The 22,342-nt window shown below is 39.1% G+C and overlaps 1 protein-coding gene across 1 annotated transcript in view; it reads left to right on the top strand.

Annotated features, from left to right (window-relative positions):
* The window catches only part of LOC117257156 (voltage-dependent calcium channel subunit alpha-2/delta-2-like), a 69,853-nt gene that overhangs the window by 26,708 nt on the left and 20,803 nt on the right, over nucleotides 1–22,342 (top strand). The window contains exons 3-13 of the mRNA XM_033627099.2: nucleotides 5,729–5,845; nucleotides 7,698–7,757; nucleotides 12,621–12,665; nucleotides 12,877–13,012; nucleotides 13,138–13,269; nucleotides 13,365–13,422; nucleotides 13,524–13,574; nucleotides 18,620–18,719; nucleotides 18,831–18,992; nucleotides 19,121–19,231; nucleotides 19,357–19,435. Of these exons, the coding sequence (XP_033482990.1) occupies nucleotides 5,729–5,845; nucleotides 7,698–7,757; nucleotides 12,621–12,665; nucleotides 12,877–13,012; nucleotides 13,138–13,269; nucleotides 13,365–13,422; nucleotides 13,524–13,574; nucleotides 18,620–18,719; nucleotides 18,831–18,992; nucleotides 19,121–19,231; nucleotides 19,357–19,435 (1,051 nt within the window). The remainder of the gene's footprint in view (nucleotides 1–5,728; nucleotides 5,846–7,697; nucleotides 7,758–12,620; nucleotides 12,666–12,876; nucleotides 13,013–13,137; nucleotides 13,270–13,364; nucleotides 13,423–13,523; nucleotides 13,575–18,619; nucleotides 18,720–18,830; nucleotides 18,993–19,120; nucleotides 19,232–19,356; nucleotides 19,436–22,342) is intronic.

The raw sequence follows: 22,342 nt of genomic DNA, 5'->3' as shown, positions 1-22,342 counted from the left end.
ATAATCACCTGAAAATAAGAGTTGTTTTGTTTTTGTTACCTTAAATGAGCTGTTTATATCTGAAAAAGGAACGAGTCCTCTTTCAAGGAGTCTGCCATGTTGTTTCAACAGTAGCCCAGAATGGACAAGCCAAGCGTTGTCGTTGTGTTGAATTCATGAAAGAAGCTTTGTTTTTCCCACATGCCTCCATGGTGAACGGAGAATCCAAAAAAAGGAAACAGTCGTCATAAATTTAAAGTAAACTGGAACTGGGTTAGACAACAGAAAAACTCAGAACATCGTTTTACAAACTCTCACACAACTCTTATCCAAGTGTCATTTATCCAGTCGTATGCTCAGCACTGCAGTAACACATGCGTTTACACAAAAACGTTTCGATTAAAATCACGCCTGTCTGCAAGTAGTGTGCCCCTAGCATGCCTGAGCATGCGCTTGTGTATGAGCTCAGAGAATCCAAAAAAGGCCAACAGTCTTCATAAATTTTAAGTGAAGGGGGACTGCGTTTAACAACAGAAAAACTATATCAGAACATCCTTTTACAAACCCACACAGCTCATGCATTATCATCCAAATGTCATTTATTTAGTTGTATGCTCGGTACTTCCCAAATACAAGAATTTTTGTTAAAGCGTTACAATTTAAAAGACTACTAGTAGCAGGCCCTTAGCATGCCTGAGCATGAGCATACATAGTTCATCTTGAACAGAAAAGACATGTATTTTCTGCTACAACCTTAGTATTTAAAACATGTCAGTGCAAACAGTCTCATGCACCCCCAAGTAGCATGTATGCGGGCATGCGTCTGTTTGAAGTCTGCTTAAGCAGAGCTCATATGGAAGCATGTGGTCAGGCATGCTCAAGGTGCATTAACTGCAGGTGGAAGTGTTTTTAATCGTAACGTTTAACGTTTAAGTCGTAACGTAATGCATGTGTATGTGAAGTACTGAGGATACAACTGGATAAATGAGACTGGGATTAGAGTTGTGTGAGAGTTTGTAAAAGGTTGTTTTAATATAGTTTTTCTGTCGTAAAACTTGGTCCCTGTTTAATTCATGAACATTGATCATCTTTTTTGGATTCTCCGTTCATTGTGGAGGCAGGTGGGAAAAAGAAAGTGTTCTTCATAAATTCAGCGAAACATACAGTAAGTATTGATATGCAGATGGTCATTTTGTGGATGGAGTATTTCTTTAAGGCTTACATATTAATTTAGGGGAGTTTATGTGATACCATGGACATTTCCTGGTCCCATTTCTGGCTGGTTTGCTTTATCTCCATCTTATCTATCGTCAATTGTGCATCTTGCTTCTAAATATATATCACACAGGACCTAGTTCTTCTCCGACAGCACCCACTTCACAGAAACACCCTGTTCATTACTGCATGTTTCCATCTGTGTGACTTCGGCCAATGAAGCATCTGGTCAGTACACAGCTTGAGGGATGTCTTGAAGTCCATTTGATGAAGTCCATTTATAGGGACAGGGCAGTCATACAGTATGCAGGATTGCCAAATATATTCATCCAGGTCACTGTCTCTCTTCATCTTCTCTCTGACATCTTTTCTTGTGAGGTAGAGAGTCTGATGGCCTAAAACCCAGCAGAGATTGAAGCTTATAGCAGGATACTGCAGGCATCTTGTCCCTGCATAAATGATGACAACGAACCTCTTGAACTCCCAGTCAGCACGGTTCGTGTGTGTAATAATATACAGTGGAAGACAATATTTGTGTAAAAAGATACTTCAGGCAAAACAATGCCTGTAATAAAAGGTGTTGTTTGTTTTTGGAGAGATCTTGATGTGGGCAGCTGCCAACTAGAGCTATAAAGTTCCTCTTTGTGAATAGACATTTGCATACAGGCAGTATTTCATACTAAAAGGCACCAAACTTTCTCTGCATCAAACTGTCTACAAAGTTACAAGTTAGTTAAATAGTTACTTGGACATTTGCTCATGCAGTTCATGCCGCTCAGTGTCACTCCCAGATGTCTCCTGGTGACCCATAAAGTTCTCTGGAGTAAGAAATCATAAGGAATACTTTGTGGGCATGTTGAAAGGCCACATTTCTGAAGTAAACTGTGATGTGTTTCCATGTGTGGTCTAATTTAACTTCAGGTTCTCTGGAGAAGAGCTTTAAGAGCAGAATCTGGGTGAATCTGTAAACTTAAGTCCCAATTCAGAATGCAACTAGAAAAGTGCACCCAGAGTGCAGATCTCCACTAGGTGTGTCTGGGGGGATGTGGGTGGGTAACAGGCAGTGCAGGACAGACTGTGTGAGTGCTGAGTTAATCTGCAGATGCTCTACTTCAAAATGAGACCAAACTTTTCTATGGATGTCAGTTTGGAGCCACAACAAAGGGCTTAATGTGGCCTGCCTGGGTAAGGCTTATTTTTCTGAAAATGCCATGTGATTTTGATTTTAATGATGATTTTGGTACTCAGTGTACATTAATTCCTGTTTGCAAGCACATTGCCCTGTCGTGTTTAACATAAAGGGCTCTAGTTTCGCAGACTGGGCGCGGTGGGGGCGTAGCACACCTGCGCTTCGCCAACTGGGTGCGGCCAGGCGGATTTTGTAAGTTTGGCACACCATGCGCCCTGGTGCAGCTACTCCTCTTTCCCACCTCCGTCCCTCCTGCCGGCGCAAGTCGGAAAGAGGGAGGAGAGAAGGCGTGGAGTGTGTTTTACACACATCACACCAATCAAATGAGCCCCTCTCCTCGCCCTTAAATGTGCCACGCGAAGGTGTAATGAGAGTTTACTCAATTCGCCATGGCAGAAGAGAGCAGCAGCGTCAGACGGCCAAACTTCTCCCAGGAGGAAACTTATGTTTTGGAGGGAGGTCCAAGCTCACAGTGTCCGAATATACGGAACTGCGAGCAGACCTCCACGGGCTGATGATGCAAAGGTAGCCTGGGAGGAGGTCACCACAATTGTAAATCAATGTTGCGTTTCTCTCGTGCGCGCGCGCTCTCTCTTTCTCTCTCGCAGTCTCACTCTGTTTCTTTTCTTTTGACTTTTCTAAGATGACAGATCCTGAATATATACTCCCTATCTGATGCTGTGGCTGTTTGTGGTTGGCTGAGAGGGATGTGAACTCATTAGTTTGCAGTCTGTGTTAATCAAATCAGGTTAGGTTTCCATTACGCATGCCAAACGTGCCAAACAGTGCCAATCCCCTTTGATGTGACATCAGATGTGACGGGACAGTCGATATAGAGATACATTTATGTGCTGATTGCAGATAGTTGCATTGAATAGTGTTTTTTTGGGGTATTTATTGCATTGTTAATGTGCCTGATATTCTGGAAACCTGCCTGTGAGGTTTTGATGACGTGTGCGCACTGTCCGCCGGTCAGCCAAACTTCGGCTTACACCAGCTGCGCTCCCCCTGCGCTGACAGTAGACGTGGTTTCAGATGGAGACATGAAATACAATGCTTTTCAATGTTTGTAATATACATTCATTGTGCAAAATAAGAAAAAGCATGTTGGGTGATTCTATCGGCCGATACCGATGACGTGTCAACATTATCATGCATCCCTAGTTGGGAAGATAACTGTGGAGGAAGTCAAACCTATGATCAGAATAGTCACTCTTACTCTTACTCTTCTGGGGACTCCCTGGAACTCCCTCAAGGTACCCCTGTGCATCCCCAGACCCCTGGTTAAGAACAACTCTCTTAAAGAACAACTGTTGTATTGTTTGATTGAGTGAATGCAAACCACAGCTGTCTTACTTTGACATGCAGATCTGGACATGTACACCTCGTAAACACCAGTGATGTTAAAGGTCAATTTCAAGGTGAAAATGCAAACAAAAGAATATGCTAACACTAACCTGACCACCATGTATGTTGTCCTGATTGGAAACAAGATTCCAAACTATGACGGAACAAAATAGAGCAAATCACAGCAAGCATGAGAGGTCCTTGAGCATACAGTCATAAGTGTGCACAAAAATATTAGGCTGAGACTATAGCGGGCTGAGTTTTTAAGCTTCTAACTTCTGGTAAAGAAAAACTGGCATTTTCACAACACACTCTTTCCTTTACAGACATGACCACTTTATGGTTACATGTAGTTTTTTGCTTGCAGTACAACTGTGTTATTTTCGTCGATTGTATTTGAAAATGTCTGTATAAAGGGGATCCTAAACAGCGTTGGAATTGTATAAATTTGGTATGACTGGAAAGCTGAGACTCTTGTGGATTCACTAAGCCCAGTTTTTTTTTGTTCATGTGTTGTGATGTTAATCCCCACAGTAGCTGTGTCATTGTAGTGGGACCATTTCTTTAAAACAGACATCACTGTATAAAATGACCTATTGTGACCTCTACAATAATCACAGCCCTATGAAACTTTACAGCCACAAACTAGAGACCTCGGGCACTCAAAGGATGTATGGATTTCATAGGTATATTTACTATAAAGGGGTATCTGAGCAGTTTCCAGAACAAAGGTGCTCGCCATCCAATCACTAAAAAATGGAATTCTTACCAAAATCTAAAAATGTCTTTTTTGATACCAAATCACAGCATGTTGTTCCTCAAGGCCTTGGTGTCTTAATATGATATTTTGGAGGGATTTTTGACATTTTTTTTTTTTATAAATTCTCGAGTGGTTAAAATTGCTTAAAAATTGCATCAAATCTGTAGCAACAAAAATTGTTGCAACAACTTATGAAACATACTTGAGCATGGGAATGGACATCAGATACTTCCAGCATAATGTTCTAAGCCCCCATACTCTAAAAATTAAAGTTTGAATGGAACACAATGTTTATTACAGATTTATGACTAGAAACACCTGACACACACGGTGTTGAGCTCCTCATAAAATTCCCTGTACCCACCTAAAAAAGACAGAAATGTGTCTTTGGTAGGGAGCGGTGGAGTAGGAGATGTTAAACCTCGTAATCATCCTGTAAATTTCACACCCGCTTCACAAGACAAAGTCATACTTTGTCGTTAAAGCAACAGTTAACAGCTTTAAGTGTTTTTTTCACATCCAGTTCAATAACATGTAGCAGTCATGCAGGTTGATGTTTTTAGGTCGATGTGTTTATCTTTGATTCCAAAATGCTCCATTATCTGTTTTCAGAAGTAATTTCAAGATTTGTTCTTTCAACAACCAAACTGTTCCTGTATCTAAAATGTTTTTATTATTATTATTAGATGATTTCATGGCCAAGAGAATAAATGCCACATGGTGTCTGTGTCATTTTGGTATGAAATTCCAGTAATGTGATTCTTCAGTGAAACCTTCCTTCAGAGACAACAGACATTGTGTGTGAATAGATTACATGAAAGGATCCATATTTAGATTTGGACTGAACACACAAACACAACAAGTGACTGTTCCCCCTGTGTCCTCAGGATTTAAATATAAAAAGCATTTGCTTTTGCAAATTCATGAGCTTTGAATTATCATCAGGATTGTTGAGATGCCTCTAACTTCTCATCATCTATTTTCTTTAGTGCTTGTTTCTCAGGTTTTACAAAATACACACTTGTAAATTATTATTCTCTAATAACACCAAATATTGCCCAGAACAATCAGCTGCACTGATGGTAACACAGATGTATGTTGAGTCAGCTCAGACAATAAGTCAAAAGCCACAAAAAGTCAATAGCAGGACATGAGGTCAGCAGAAACAGACCTAATAGAGTGACTCTTCAGCTCTTATTGCTCTTGAGTTTTTAACTTTGTCCATTAAAAATTTACAGATATACAACGAAGAAAGACGGAGGTTCAGTCTGGTGAAGAATCAGCCTCGGAAGATTGTGGAGAAGGTGGCCTCAGATATAGAGAAGCTCCTGGCTAAGAAGCGCAAAGCACTCGATGTGAGTATGAAACTCTTTATTGTTACAGTTAACTATTTCATCCTCTACTTATTTCTCTGTATGCTTTTAACTGTAAATTCTTGTTTTCTGCAAGTGATGTATGTCAGAACTACATTTTCCAGTGTTGAGTAATTAAGTTATTAAGTAATAGCTTATTACTAATTTATTGATCCCTGGGTGTGAAATCAGGATATATTACAGTTACTCTTATATATAAGCATAGAGATTTATTAAAAAAACAGAAAATAAGAAGTATGTAAAAATATAAGAATATTTACACAATGCTACAATATATAAAACAATATCTTGTTATATTTTAATGTTGTAATGTTATTGTTGCTGTTGTGGGATCGTAGTGTTGTAGTTGTATTGTTGTTGCTGTTGTTATTGTTGTGATGACTTGATGTTGTGTTGTCTTGTTATTGTCATTGCTGAAGCTGCTGTGATGAATGTGTTCAATTTTGTAATTGTGTGTTTTATATAATAGTGTCTTTTAGCAGAGAAATTATTTTCTGTTTCCTGCCCAGGGACTATAAATGAAAAAGAGCTCATAGCTAACTCTGGTGCAGCTAAGTAGCTGTGCACTGTCCCTGTTAAATGAATAAAATGAAATAAATATAAAAGTAAGAGTAGAGAGTAAGAAATATGTGCATTATATTACAAAGTGTTTTGAATATAAATGCAAGATTTTTTTAACCCTTTGAAACCTGAGCAAATTGGCTTGATTTCTTTTAAAAACAAGAACATTAGTGATTAAAAAAGAAAGAAACAAACAAGGAAATTACCTGGAAAAAATACTTAAAAATAATAATAATTATGTAACATAGTTTTAAACCATCACAATAGTAATAGTAACTAATTATATGTAGATTTTCCCTAGCTTTTTTCTTTTATTTGCAGTTTTTTTTACATTTCTAAATCTATGTTTTTTTTTTGTTGTTTTTTTTTTCATTTTATTATTATTTTTTTTGCAATTTTTAGGACATTTCTCAAGTTTCAAGTTTTTTTCACATGAATTTGAAAGAAATTGCACCAATTTGCTCAGGTTCAATGGTTTAAATACTGACGAAAGGCATCTGTGACTTATGGAAGGGATGTCGCTCCAGGTTTCATAGCGTTAAATCAGAATAAATTAGGATATTAGTTCAAAGAATGTAGCAGCAGTTTAATTATTCCTCAAATCATTTTACAATTAAGGCTACAGTTGCACAGAATTACTGTACCATCACCGTCAGTAACGATATGATAATGCAGCAGGCTGCATGCGGGACAACGCATGCACACTACTGTGATGTTTAAGTTTAGATTCAATAAGCTTCCATGCAATAATGATGATAATAATAATATAGTATTACATATACATTTTAGAGAAACCGAGTGTTGGATGTGTGGGATGAAAATTAAAATTTGATTTGTTCCATCTTTCAAAGATGACCAAGCAAACTATTTTTGCAACACACACATCAAATGATATAGACGTCACTCTCTGACATTAATTCATACATTGTAGAAACGTCTGTTATTGTTCTTTGATCAGGCCATAAATACAGAGTTTTACCTTGTTTTATTGACTGATTTAAAACTGAGTAGCTTCAGGATGGCTATAGGATTTGCAAATTAGAAGCAAAAAAATGAGACATCGATAGAAAAGTATTTGATTGATGTTATTCCTGATACTGTCTGAACAGCTCTCCTGTGGTAAAAAGTGCAGGGAGACATTATTCCCAAAAGCCAGTAAACCCACTTCTGCCTCAGCCCGATGCCTCACGGTGTTCCTCCCTTTGATTAGGAGAAATCAGACATGTCACTGTACCTGCTCCTCTGATGTGACTTGTTCTCTGTGTTCTTGCAGAGGTTAGCCAGTGAAGCTGAGCGGCTCCAGCGAGAGCATCTATGGCAGGATGGAATCAAGGTAAAATCTTAAATAACATCATATTTGCAGTTAGAATAATGAATTTGTAAATTTTGATCACATTGTCAGCATTATTGAGAGCCCTTGATATACAGTACAGAACAATCCTATATCTGATCAATACCATTGAGACCCCTTCATATTGTTTTTCTCATGTATGCAAACCAAAAACTTCCATTTCTCTGTTGTGTGGGATTTATTTAATCCTCATTTCCCCCCGTAATGGAAACGTTACGCAGTCAAATTTAACCACTGATGTAAATTCAAACCAGATGGGTCTGATGTCTCTGAGCGCTGTGACTCTAAATGGGACGACCTGAGAAAGACAGAACATTTACACCAGTCAGCTGAGCAGCTCCCCAAGCGCTCAGCTGTGGCGAAACAGATGACCAAGTGCACTCATCCGTGCGGTTTGGTTGAGTCCTACACGCATTGGCATTCCACTTTTCCACTCGGTCTGCTTCATTTACCCAACAAAGTGAGATGGGGTTAACCTCATCCTCTCACATGGCCTCTCACGTCCCTCTCTGAGGCAGTGAATCCCTCTGTCATTTAAAAAGACACTGGTGGTTTTGAGTGTTTTAGCCCATTCACTGAAAACGGTGAGAACTTAACCACACTGTCAGACAGTTTCCTAAGACTGCCGTCGGCTTTTAGATTGATTTCCTGCCTTCCACTGAGTTTTCCAGTATCTGCTGGATACGATTCATATCCAGTAGATATTATATGATGTAAAAAGCAACCACAAATGAATTGTATTTTTTCTGGCTGTGAAATATGTATCTAACATGAGAATAATTTAACATACTGGGAAATGCTCACTTTTGTTCTTTCTGATAGTTAGATGAGAAGATTAGCACTCTCATGCCTGTCCATGAAATGTGATGCAACAACAGCTGGTTGGCGTAGCTTAGCATAAAGACCCGGAAACCATTAGTCTGGCTCTGTTCCAAGGTAACAAAATCTGCCTACCAGCACCTCTAAGGCTACATCCACGTTTTCGTTTTAAAATGCATATTGCTACTTTAATACCTAGCGTCCACATTACTCCAGTGTTTTAAACCCCTAAAACCAGAGACCTTTGGCAACACTGCTGACCCTGTTTTATTTTGAAAACTTTGGGGTTGCGGTTTAGTCGAGACAGGCGAAAACGAAGACTTTCAGAAGCGTTACGCAGACACCCATGTTTGCTTCCTGATTGGTTTTCATCAGTCACAATGTGTCAAGCCAAAACATTAAAGCTAGGCCTACATATCTTTTGTGTTTTCATCCCTCTTGGGTAGCTGTGGCTTCCTCCAGAAATGAATAACACTCCCGGTACTGCTCTGATGTGTGACCATATTTGCGTTCTAATGACTGCCAATCTGTTTCCTTCCTTGTCTGCCTTATACCCATGCGTTACTTTAGTAACGGTTACACCTCTTTGTTGGTGCAAGCAAAGAAATCTCAGGTCGTATTTTTTGCCATCTCTGTAGTATTCTTCATAAACAAGCAACCAACTACAGAGTAGACAACTTGCTTCCTGTTTACACCAGCAAGTGTATGTGAATGGTCATGTGATATGCATTTCCAGGCATGTTAGTATGGACGGAGATTATTTCTGAAACTGTATTAACCCATCCATATGTATGAAGCCCACATGATGCCACATCCACACTATAAGTTTTTGCCTTAACGTGTCATATCTCCAGAAAGTTGCTGCACCTGGCTGGAAATAGTGCCGCACGTAACCCACCATTAAACCACTGTCTATTTGTTACTTTTGTGCAGAGTCAGGCTGGTGCTTATGCTAAACTAAGATAACTATGTCATAGCTGTAGCTGTATAGATATTCTCGTCTAGCTTTCAGCAAGAAGGTGACAATGTGCATTTCCCGAAAATGTCAAACTATTGCTTTAGATTGCCCTAATTTTAACCATGAGTCACTACACTCTTATATTAAGAGTATGTGTACAGTATAATGATGGAAAGCTGATTCCAAAATCTTAGACAAGAGACTAAAAACTGAACATTTCTTTGCAATTCTTGTCTCAGAATACAAAGATAGAATTGTTTTACGAAAAAAGATTCAACCAGTGATGTTGGTCAGTGAGTTTCACTTACTTTTGTGCAGGAAGAAGACTGTAGTGAGTTAATGCAGTTTACTTGAATAAAAAAAAAAAAAAAAACAGCTGCATACTCAGATGGTGATCCTCATCAAGACCAGTTAGCTAAACTGTCAGTTGTTTTTCATTTGCAGCTCAGTGGGCAAAGGACAGGAGTCAGTTTTTTGGCACCGTCCACTGGAGTCAGAGCCGAAATATTGTGCTGGCTTTCTTCAATCCAGTATCATTTTTTGAGTCAATTCCCACCCTAAACATTTCTTATAGTATCATTCATGACATTTTTATCCTATACAAGACAGGTGAAACATTTGCTGGAGGACTGAAGCCCTGCTGACGGGCTCAGATGTAAAGTGGCAGATCTCTCAGGAGAAGTTAACAAGGAGGATGAGCCGTGTCACTTCTCTGGACTGGCTGATAAAGAATACCGGCTGGTAACGGCTGGATGTGTTCAGAGCTGTACTCCTCTGAGGGCGGGAGATCCGTAACACTAACAGCAAGAAGACAAACTTGTCATACTTACTTGAAATGTAATATAGGGTAAGGAACTCTGTGGAGATAAGATTTTGGAATCAGAACAGGCCAAAATAGGAGCATAGCAGCCTCCGAATCGATGTCGTGCTTACTCTGAAGTATGTTATGTCGCTTCAGAAACTAAGACTAACAGATGGCGCTGCTCCATCCAAGCCTTACAGCCTGTCTACTGATTCATAATGTGACAGAACTCTGCAGAAAACAATAGCAAACATTTGGTAGATATAGCCTAACAAATGCAAGGATTTGAGGCTTTTAGTGCCTCTGTGAGAGGCAGAGGCTGTGAGAGAAGTGTTTGAGAGTTTGCAGCTTTTTTAAATGAAGTTATTTATTCAAGTTAAAGGTCCAGTGTGTAGGATTTAAGGGCATCTATCGGCAGAAATGAAATATAATATTTAGAACTTTGTTTTCATTAGAGTATTATCACTTGAAAAAAAGGATTCTGTTTTCGAAAATGAGCCATTTATATCTACATACGGAGCAGGTCCTCTTCCATGTAGTCTGCCATGTTGTTTCTACAGTAGCCCAGAACGGACAAATTAAACACTGGCTCTGGACAGGACCAATTGCATTGTCACACTTGGCACACAGGAGAAGTTTCAGTTCTGCAACCTTACCGCTAGATGCCACTAAATCCTACACTCTACATTAGTGGTTCCCAACTGGTGGGTCACGGTCCAAAAGTGGGTTGTGTGCCCATTCTGAATGGACCGCAAGTGACTCGCAAACATTTCAAATTTGTAGTGCAGTGAATTCCTGGCGCATAGCTTTTATTTTGAAGTGCCATTTCCTGCTTTAGAGTAAGTAAATGGACAGCTACTTTACAGAGACAAACTAGCTCGACGACATGGCCAAATGCAAGCATTACGCTCGATATATTAAACTGTGTGAACCTTGATCTAGTGATTAAGGAGAAATCTGGACCCCGTGGCTGGACCAGTTGGGAACCACTGCTCTAGACCTTTAACTACATTAACATAGAAGCATTTTTAATTCTTTTTCTTGTACGAAATAACAAAATGTTAGTGTAATTTACTGACCAACATCTCTGATTAATGTTGTCTGTAACACAAGCGTTTTGGTGTGTGTTGTGAGAAAAAAACTGCGCAGAAATATTTAGTTTTCACTCTATAATATCTTGTCTTGTACAATATCTCAGAAACACCTTGAGGGAATTTCTTAAAATTTGGCACAAATGTCTACTTGGACTCAATGATGATGGTTTTTGGCCATAACTCAAGAATTCATACACAAACCATGACATAATTTGACAAAAATGTTTAGTAGGATGACATCAAATCAATCAAATCAAAGGTCAACTTCACTGTGACACAATAATATTCTGTAAAACACTTTTATGGCCGTTATTCGAAGTCATAACACAGAGGGGCAAACATTTAGTCAGATACCGAAATGGTGACACTAGTCTTGGGTGCTCACCTTGAAACTGTGCTGATTGTATAGATCTGCTTTGCTGCTGGAGGGAAGGTGGGTGTGAAGCATCCATGTAATACCTTATATGAAATTCCCTCATAGTTGTCAATACAAATATGAGTCTGGACAGACAAATATGTAAATTGCTGTTTGGAGAAGTTTGCCTGAAGGGTTTTCTGCCAGAAAGGAATCCTGGATGAAAACCCTTCAGGCAAACTTCTCCCATGTGCATGTTAAACTGCAGCTTATCTAAGTGGCAGAAATCGGGGAAGAGGCTGTAATGAGCTCATTATCATTATTGTAAATGGTGGTCTGTTACTTACAGGTTATGATGCTGTTGTGTGCCTGTAGTCAGTCAAAAAACTTTCACTTCTCTGTAATAACCTGCTACATTTGACACCTTTAATCCATCATGGATTTTGACTGCAACTATTCACATCAAATGTTTTTGTTGTTTAGTAATTTTTTTTATTTTTTATTTTTATAAACAGCCTGGGTTATCCTTAAACAGCGTGTATTATGTCCATATTTGAGGCTAACAAAAGACTTGAGAGACAGATAAATTTAAGTACAAATACCAAAAGTACAGTTTGGGGATTGACATGATTAGTTGTTTGTGAACATTAATTATGATTAATCAAAACAATCTTTAGTCTTAATCCTAATGAAATAGCCTCCATGTGTCGTCTAGAGGTTGACCTGACCTGTACATACTGTATGACTACTAGTCCTCATGTTGTTTCACGGTTGCCAACAGTGCAGCCTCCTCATATATGCATCTGTTTCCTCCCAGGAGCTGGACATGGCATATTATGACTCCAAGGCGGAGCTGGATTATGTGAGTGAACAGATTTGTTTGATTTGTTTATATTTACTGTGGCTACTCGACAGACGGAGATTATTTGATGTGTTGTAAGTGTCTCATTGAATTAAACAGACTATAAAACAACTGGCAACTTTAATTTGGAGTAGAGGTAAAGGTGTCGTTATGTTTGTGCTGATGAAAAGATGAAGGTGTATGTGACGTGTACTCTCTGATGTTCTCATAGTATTCCATGGATGGAGAAGGAGAGGTGGAAAACCCTTCGCACATCAAGCTGGAGTTTGTTTATGATCCGAACTTCAAAAACAATGTCAACTATTCCTACACAGCTGTGCAGATCCCCACAGATATTTATAAAGGAGGCAAGTGAAGTTCTGATGATTCTATTCATTACTCAGCTGCATGAAAAGATGCCCTATATGTGTGATGTACTTATTTTACATATTTAAAGGAGCATATCTAAGAAGTTTAACTCCTCTCCCCTCAGCTCCAGTCATTCTGAATGAGTTGAACTGGACGCAGGCACTGGAGAAAGTGTTCATGGAGAACAGTCAGGAGGATCCGTCACTGCTGTGGCAAGCGTTCGGGAGTGCAACGGGTGTCACTCGCTACTACCCAGGTAGATTTGATCAACCATCCTTGTGCTGCGCTTCCTAACTTAGGTTAGATATGAAGGGTGAATTTTCAGTGGTGTTTTATGTGTGTTTTTTTCAGCCACACCTTGGAAAGCCCCCGATAAAATCGACTTGTATGATGTCAGGAGGAGACCCTGGTACAGTGTGCTGCTTTAAACATCGTTTCATGTCAGCCTATCACAGGTGCTGTAGATTTTCAGGGCTGACGTATTGAATCCTCTTGTTTGCTTTGTTACAGGTACATCCAGGGAGCCTCATCGCCCAAAGATATGGTCATACTTGTTGATGTGTAAGTTATTATTAACATTTGTTTTCGTTTGTTTGTGAATGTATCACAGATATACTGGCAAAAGAGTATCGCCTTTACTATTGCTTATGTACCTGTGAATTTATTTCAACATACAAAACTCACTTTCTCCACAGTTTAAAATAATTAAGTGGTGTTAAGATCCATCTGTGAAGTTTTCCTCAGCCTCCCTTGCACCTCTTTCTCACTCACAAGTGAAGTGTAGAGAGCATTTATGGTGTTATTGCACATAAGAGAACAGCTTCTTTGTGCTTCTGGCCCAATAGGCCAGCAAAGCTAGAGAACAATGATAGAGTAAAAGAAAGTTGTGTTGTCACAGAGAAACAGTGCACCTGGCACTGACTCTGCAGCAAAACCAGCTGAGAGTGCAGCTCATACTGCTGCTCGTGTGTAACAGCTTAAAGGTCAAGATAGAGATGATTCAGACACAAGGACAAAATCTAAGTGGTTTGTACAAGATGTTGTTTTTTAGTGTTAAACAGGAGAAACAGCAGAGCAAACAATTTAATGAGACAGGAGCTTTACTATTTAAAGATTCTGCAGGCAACATTCAGAGCAGTAATATATCACCTAACAACTATTTTCTATGTGAAGATATAGTGAAGTAATTGCATCCTGGGCAGAGAAGTCACACTTGGTGTTGGAGTGATCTGAGCTTCTCTGTGGTTTGTTGTGGTAAACTGGTTTGTCTACATGTGCATGTTAGTGCATGTGTGTATCCCACTGGCGAGCTCATCGCCACCGCTGCTCATACAATGGTTACCACTGATATAGGGAACATGGATGAATAGAGATCTGGATACAGCATTGGAGGCAGGCCCCCATTCATTCCTATGAAAGTTGTTCAGCAGCACCTGGGTTTGCGCAGCATGAAATTATCCAGATCTTCCACACCGTGGGGCCCAGTGGTGTAGTCGTGGGTATACGCAGGGTATACACACCTCTTTTTGTGAGTTTTTACAGTATACCCACCAATATTTGCCAAATGTGGACATGTATGCAATTACCTAAAATCACTAAGAATACTTTAATACTCATCTCTAACGTTTACCTTGAATTATGGAAGCTAAGCAAAGCCGGGTGCAGCCTTCAGTCAGGTTGCCAGTGTAGGTGGGTGTGCGTAGGGTCCTCTGGCTACTTCAATCTGATCCACCCCTCGCTCCTTCACAGCTCCACCCTCTTGTCCAAATATTTGCATGTCTGGTTGCAAAAATCCAAAATGGCAAGGGCCAAAATGCCAAACCTCGGAGCCTCAAAACAGCAGTCAACAAACCAATGGATGACGTTTAGATGGCTACGTCCATTATTTTTACAGTCTATGATACCCACTTCCTCCTCAGCAACCTACCCATCTACTTAGTAGCACAACCACCTCATCAACTGCCACTACACCACTGGAGCATGCACGCAGGAGACTTAGAACCGAGTGCGGCTAACTTCTGGTTTAGTGCTCCGCTAATGTGAATGGCAGAAAAAATGATTTAATTGCGCTGCTCTTCTGGACTTTGGAACTGTTGTCTGACCGTTCAAAAAATGTATCCACTGATTTACAGACGTCTCTTTCACAATGTAAGTCTACCAAATGGAGTCTTTTTGGGCCCCATGGCATTACGTAAAGGATGGTGTATTTCCACTTTTGGCCCAAATGTAAAATCGCCTGTAAAGCCCGGCACTGCTTCTTGGGGCTTGATAGGGAATGGGAATCATGGAGCATTCTGGGGCAGCGCCACCATCTTGAAAGGATAAATGTCCGCAGTGATGGTCATCTGTCAGTCGTTAATCAACAAAAATGTTTAAGTACTAGAAGATAATTCAGTTTTCTCACTCTAAATATACATATATTTCCCAAAATTGTCGAACTGTTGCTTTAAGCTTAAACTTAATCAGACCAAGTGTTGCATTTTGTTTCTGTGCTAGATCAGATAGTAGAGTGTGTTTGCTGAGTGTGGTCAAATTAAATTCTGAGGTCGAGTGCAGCAGCCTGTTGTAGCCTCTGTTCTGTCCCCATGATGGCTGCTATTCATTGTGGTGGTAATAGTGGTTCATTGGCACTCTTTGCAAGGTTAATCCTATTACTGGGCTGAATGAGGAAAATTTTAGCGTAGCCCTCAGAAATGACCTTTAATAAACGTGGTTCATCCCATGTACATGAAGATGGTCACTGTATTCAAGTACAAATGAGTAATGATAATAATAATATTAATACATTTTATTTAAAAAGACGCCTTTCAAAACACCCAAGGTCACCAAACAAAGCATAAAATAACATACATGAACAAAGGAAAATATCTAACCCCATATGATGTGTTTTATTAATTTAATTTCATTGCATTAATTTTCACACATTGTAAAGAAATACTGCTGAATCTATGTTTATTCATTCAGACAGTATTTAAGGACATCAGTGTATGTGTACTAAATGGTGTTTGTCCATATTTTCACTGGGGTTGCATTAGGGTTTTTTCTTTGCTTTCAGTTTTAGCAGCACAGCTGAATATTGAGTTTGGGAGAAAACAAACTGTACATTGTTGTGTTCCTCAGCGGACTGCAAAGTATGGCAGATGGAAATACAAACAAATAGCTGCTAACAAGGATTTATCAATGCTGATTGATTACTGCAGCAGGAGAAATTATGTCTGTGATCGAACATCTGGAGGAAGTACGTGCCGAGTTTTCAGCACTGCTGAAGACTTTGGTCACATGCTCAGAGGACAGAGCGTGCACTGAAACTGTTAATTATACACCTATTGGACTTTCTGCATCATTCTGAGGGGATTTTACTGTTCAACCAATGATCTTTTTGTTGTGCAAATATTACCTCACGTAGTAAACATGGAGGGGACTGCAGGAGGTGCAAGAACAAGTCTAGGTTTTCTCATACTTTGGAAAAGGACGACAAATTGATGGAGCTGTTGAGTGAACAAGACGAGAAATTTTAATCTGTGAAACAGTTTTCCTCTCATTCCCACGGCCTTCTTCTACTAAAATAGTGCAGCTAAGCAACAGAAGCTGGTGACAAGTTGAGGCGAAAAAATCCATAATGTAAAGTTTATAATACAGTTTGTAGATTATGTTGATGCCTATTTAACAAGAATACTGTCGACATACAAGGCCTTTTTATCTTGTGTTTCAGGAATGATGTGCTTTTTGCGGACATGTAAAGAATTGTTAATATTTGTCAAAGTGAGGGCTTAATATTTTTCACCAGGGGCAGGATAGGAAATAATTTCCATCTAGGGTAACACTTTACTTAAAGGTATCTACATAAGGGTGACATGACACTGTCATAACTATAACATGACACTGTCATAAACTTGTCATAAACATTATGTACATGTCATAAACGTTTATGCCTGCTGTCATTAAGTGTCATTCGGTTTTTGTTGACATTGTTTGGGTTGTCTTGATTATAACAACTTGACATTAGCCAAGATGACATTACAGATACAGAAGTTGTCTTTGTCATGACAAGTTGACATTAAATTTGTTTGGGATGTCATTATGACAACTTGACATTAGCCAGGATCACATTACCAGAAGATGTCTTTGTATCAATCATTATGTCAACTTGTCATAAACACAAAAAGAGGTGCATTTCTTGTTAATGTCAAGTTGTTATGACAAAGACATCTTCTGGTAATGTCATCCTGGTTAATGTCAAGTTGTCATTATAAGGACATACCAAACAAATCTAATGTCAACTTGTCATGACAAAGACAACTTCTTGTAATGTCACTTTAATTAATGTCAACTTGCCATAATCAAGACAACTCAAACAATCTCAACTTGTCATAATCAACCCAAACAATGCCAACTTGTTATTACAAAAACTGAATGACACTTAATGAGAGCAGTCATAAACGTTTATGACATGTATATAATGTTTATGACAGTGTCATGTCATAGTTATGACAGTGTCATCATGTCACCCTTATGTAGATACCTTCAAGTAAATTGTTACAGAATCGAGTTATAGGTTTGAAACCAGTGACCCTGCAAGATCACCAGTCTGCAAAATCTTATAATGTGTGACAAAAAACTCACACTGTCTTTAGATGTGCCAAGTCAGGTTAATAGAGCACAGAGAGAGATCAGATAAAAACAGAGGCATGATCAATAAGTAAATAAATAAGATAATATAAGTAAATTAATAAAAGCAGACATTACCTTGATAAAATCATAAGACAAAAGCAGCATTGCACAGACAACAAAATATAATACAGTCAACTAAAAAAACAGAGTGTGGTCATGGTCGAGCATGTCATCGTAATGATTATTAAAAGGCAAAAGGGCTTTGTTTTAAAGGTATCGATGGAGTGGTCAATTTAGGGCCAATGACTGAAAATGCTCGATCACCTCTGGTTTTTAGCAGGGTGCGTGGAATGGAGAGCAGTGATTGGTCACCAGATGTGAGAGGGTGTCAGACTTAAGTCTTTTAAAAGTCTTTTCAAAGTCTTCTAGGGCAATGGTTCCCAACTGGTGGGTCGCAGTGGGTTGTGGGTCCATTCTGAATGGATCATAAGTGACTCATGAACGTGTGAACTTTATAAAAAAAAAAACACACTTTGTTTTTAGCACAGTGAATTTCTGGCACAGAGCTTTAATTTTGAAGTGCTGTTTTGCACAGTAGAGTGAGTGACTAACAGACAGTTACTTGACAGAGACAGCAGTCTAGCTTGATGGCATGGCCAAACACAAGCATGGCACTGAATGTATTAAACTGTGTGGACCTTGAACTAATGACTAAGGAGAAATCTGAACCCTGTGGCTGGACCAGTTGGGAACCACTTGTCTAGTGTATTGTAATTTTGCACAAATTTTGTGCCCCTATTTAGCAGCATGTTATCCATATCAACTGCAGCTGGGCTCATATATTGTGCACCTTCAGTTTCGTCACGTACTCTGCTAAACTGAAACATGCTGCATAATTTTGCAGGCCTTTATGTAAAATGATCTTTTTGTGTGTGTTTGCCTCTGTCGCCATGTATTTATCTGAGCATGTAATTGGGACATGTGTGTTTCCTCAGGAGCGGCAGTGTCAGTGGCCTCACCCTGAAACTCATCAAAGCGTCAGTGATGGAAATGCTGGACACCTTGTCTGATGATGACTACGTCAATGTGGCGAGGGTCAGTATCTGCTGCAATCACATCTATCTGTCTGTGACTTTGTTTCACTTGTTTCCTAAACTTCAGTCTTTACATATTTAAGCCCAGACTGTGTCCTCTGCTGCGTTCCAGTTTAACGAGAAGGCAGAAGCCGTGGTTCCCTGCTTCAAACATCTCGTCCAGGCTAACGTGCGCAACAAAAAGATCTTCAAGGATGCAGTGCAGCAGATGCAGGCGAAAGGCACCACCGACTACAAGTCTGGATTTCATTTTGCCTTCAACCAGCTGTTAAATGTAAGTCACATATTGATTTACTTCGACTGGGCATTAAGTCAATACAAATGTCTCGACACACTGTTTTACTGTATTGACCAACCCGACTGCTCACCCTCATTCGTCTCCCTTTGAAATGCATTTTTCAGAAGACAAATGTTCCCCGGGCCAACTGCAATAAAATAATCATGCTGTTTACTGATGGAGGAGAGGACAGAGCTCAGGATGTCTTCATGCAATACAACTGGCCCAACAAAACGGTTGGTTTCTTTTGATCATAACAAACACAGTTCAGTTACAGCCAGCATTTGGGAAAGGATGCACTGTGGTGTCTTTATCCCTTTGAAGACTTTTTATTTATTTTCCTCTCTTTATTCCTCTGAAGGTTCGAGTTTTCACCTTTTCTGTGGGTCAGCACAACTATGATGTCACACCTTTACAGTGGATCGCATGCACCAATAAAGGTGAGCTGAATTGTCTGTGATTTATTCAATTTATTTCCTATATCACACACTGTAGAGCGGTGGGCTTCAGCCTTTTTTGTCTGATGCACTCTCACAGCTGTTCATTGGTACCATAAGTCATGTCAGTGACTACATTTAAATGCACACTTATATTCCTGACATGATAATATTCAGAATTTAATAGCAGTCATGTAAACAGCATATTCTGCGTGGATTTTCTGAATTAGGCTGCCTTCTGAATTTATCATTTTCAGATGACGTGGGATATGCTGATGTTATTTGAATTTTAGGACCTTTTCTTTTTTTACATGTATGCAGCACATTCTGAATATGTGTCTCAACTGTGGTTTTTACTGCAGTTTGCAACACACAGCCTCTTGTCTGTTTACGGTCAGCATTGTGCATTGTCATAGATATGTTATATACAAGCAACTCCCCAACAGTTTGCACGGCAGTTGTAAAGATGCATGTCCAAAAGAAAAGCCCACATTTCTGGTCTGAAGGAGAAAGACTTGGATATTAACAGGTTTCTTGATAGGCATAAATATTGCAACGCCGACCTTTTCAAGAAGGTGGTTGAAGGAATTAAAGAGGAGGGCTGTGCTCGCATGGTTTGGCAAGTCTGCCATCCTGTCATGATGCAAAGAAGCAAAACAGCACAAGGAACTACAGCTGTTCCACTTCTCCATATTTTGATGTGATAGCTAACATGTATTGGCACATTAAGCAGAGTATGCACAGCTGCATATAAACAGGAGTATTAGTAGGATACTCATTTTCATTAGCCATATAAGCAGCTTTACAGGAATATTGTCTTTTTTGGAATAATATATTGTGCATGTAAATGTAGTCAGTGTTTAAATTGCTTTGGTTTGCATTTGTAGGTCTTGTTTTAATTTAAGGACAGAAGCTGGACATTTCAGCCAATTATCTATTACTTTAAGCTAAGTCATTACTTTTAACCTTTTCACCACTTATCTAATAGTTTTACCTAAATTTTGGTCAACTTTGGGCATCCTACTGGTTATTGAATTTACTTATAAGTACTCACTGCAGAAGATTAATAAAATCTTCTGCAAAATGGAGTCGTCACATGTTATAAAGAATTGATACCATAGTTAAAAAAACAGCACAGTTACAACCGAAGTTAAGACTACAGTCTGTAGTTGACTTGCAATACTGCACAATGGGAATAAAAGCTTATTATAGAGTTCTTACTTTTTTTCCTGTGTCCAAACAGGATTGTTGTAACAGTGAAACACTGACTGACTGACTGAGCATTTTACTGCATATCGAGTACTTTTATTTTCAGTTCTTACAGTAATTTCAATGATAATTTTTACATGCTTTTACTTAAATGAGGTCTGGAATGCAGGACCACTGTTTGTAGTGGAGTATTTTTAAGATGTGAACACTTTTTATGCTCACTGCTACAGCTATATAGGCCTGGACCCGTTTTTATTGGCTAAAGAATATTAGTTGCCATGTTATTTCATACAAGGAATTTGGGGACATTGCTTTCCATCCGACTGGGTCTACTGCCATACTGTTAATGAGGAGGCAGTTATGTGAGCTAACCTGCACTAAATACTTAAGTTGTTCACATTCAACAAAACTCAATAATGTTGTATACTCGAGTTTAGTCTGTCGATTTCTTTTGCTGCAGTCATAGTATTATTTTCTTTTCTTATAGAGGTATAAAAAAGATCTTAAAATTTGATATATTTATACTTAAAATGTGCAGAAACCTTGATTGTTAAAAGTTGGACATTAAAACTTTTGTTCCTAATGGCTGTGCTGTCCTACATCAACAGTAAATTGATCACATCAACTTTTATTCAAGCATATATATCTTAAAATGCATTGCTATAGTCGCCCCACTCAGTCTGTACTTAAGGAGAGTTGTCTGCTGTATATTTATTAATCAATGCCGAGACAGAGGAACAAATAAATAAATGACTGAGTCTAATGTACAGCACAGTGCACTGACCAGACTAATGGGCCTTCCTGTCAGATCTGTGAGCAGACCAGAGTTGGTGTTTGCTCACGCAGAGGTCACTTTTGCTCGTGTAGATCAGAGTTGCTCGCAGCCGAGAGCTGACAGTGATTGTCCCGGGAGAACTCATGTTCGTGAGGGTGGTTTCTTGCTCGTGCAGAGATGGTGACTTAATGGCACTCAGAATACTTGTGCACAAGAGTTGGCTTTTGTTCATGCAGAGCTGTTTCCTTTTTAGTGCAGGTTATTTTTTTATTCTGATGTAATAGCCTGGATTTAAACAGAGGGAGAACAAGATGTATCTGTGTATGAGTTGATGTAACACAAAATGGTCATCATGATTATCTCCACTGAATTATACGAGGTCTCTGTGAGGCACTTTGTAAAACTGTCGTATGAAAAGTGCCATATAAATAAAGTTGATTTGATTTGATTGTGTTTTTACCTCTTAGAGCAAGATCATGTTAGGCAGTGAAGATGACCCTAGTATTCATCAGTGTTGTATGGACAGACCACTGGAGTTGCATTAGATGAATTCACTTATTATTAATCCAAAGAAGACACAAGAAATAATTATCGGTCTTCCAGTGAACTCATATCCTCCATCAGTTAATGTCCATTACACACAGATTGAACAATTTTCCCCGTATCAATATTTGGGCATTTGTGTGGACGCTGCTTTATCCTGGAGTGCACATATAGATTTTATTTGTAGCAGATACAACAATGCATTTACTTTCTCAGGAGACTGAGGTCATGGGGAGCAAATAAACAAATCCTATTATTGCTTTTCCAATATATAATTAAGAGTGTTATGCAGTATGGAATCAGTGCATGGTTCATTTGTCTCTCTGTTCGTCTTAAAGCTAGACTGCTACAGATCTGCTCAAAGATTGTGAGTCAAATGCTTG

The sequence above is a fragment of the Epinephelus lanceolatus genome, chromosome 1 (genome assembly GCF_041903045.1).
Source record: "Epinephelus lanceolatus isolate andai-2023 chromosome 1, ASM4190304v1, whole genome shotgun sequence".
Taxonomy (NCBI): Eukaryota; Metazoa; Chordata; class Actinopteri; order Perciformes; family Serranidae; genus Epinephelus; species Epinephelus lanceolatus.
This window is presented reverse-complemented; position numbering and strand designations above follow the sequence as displayed.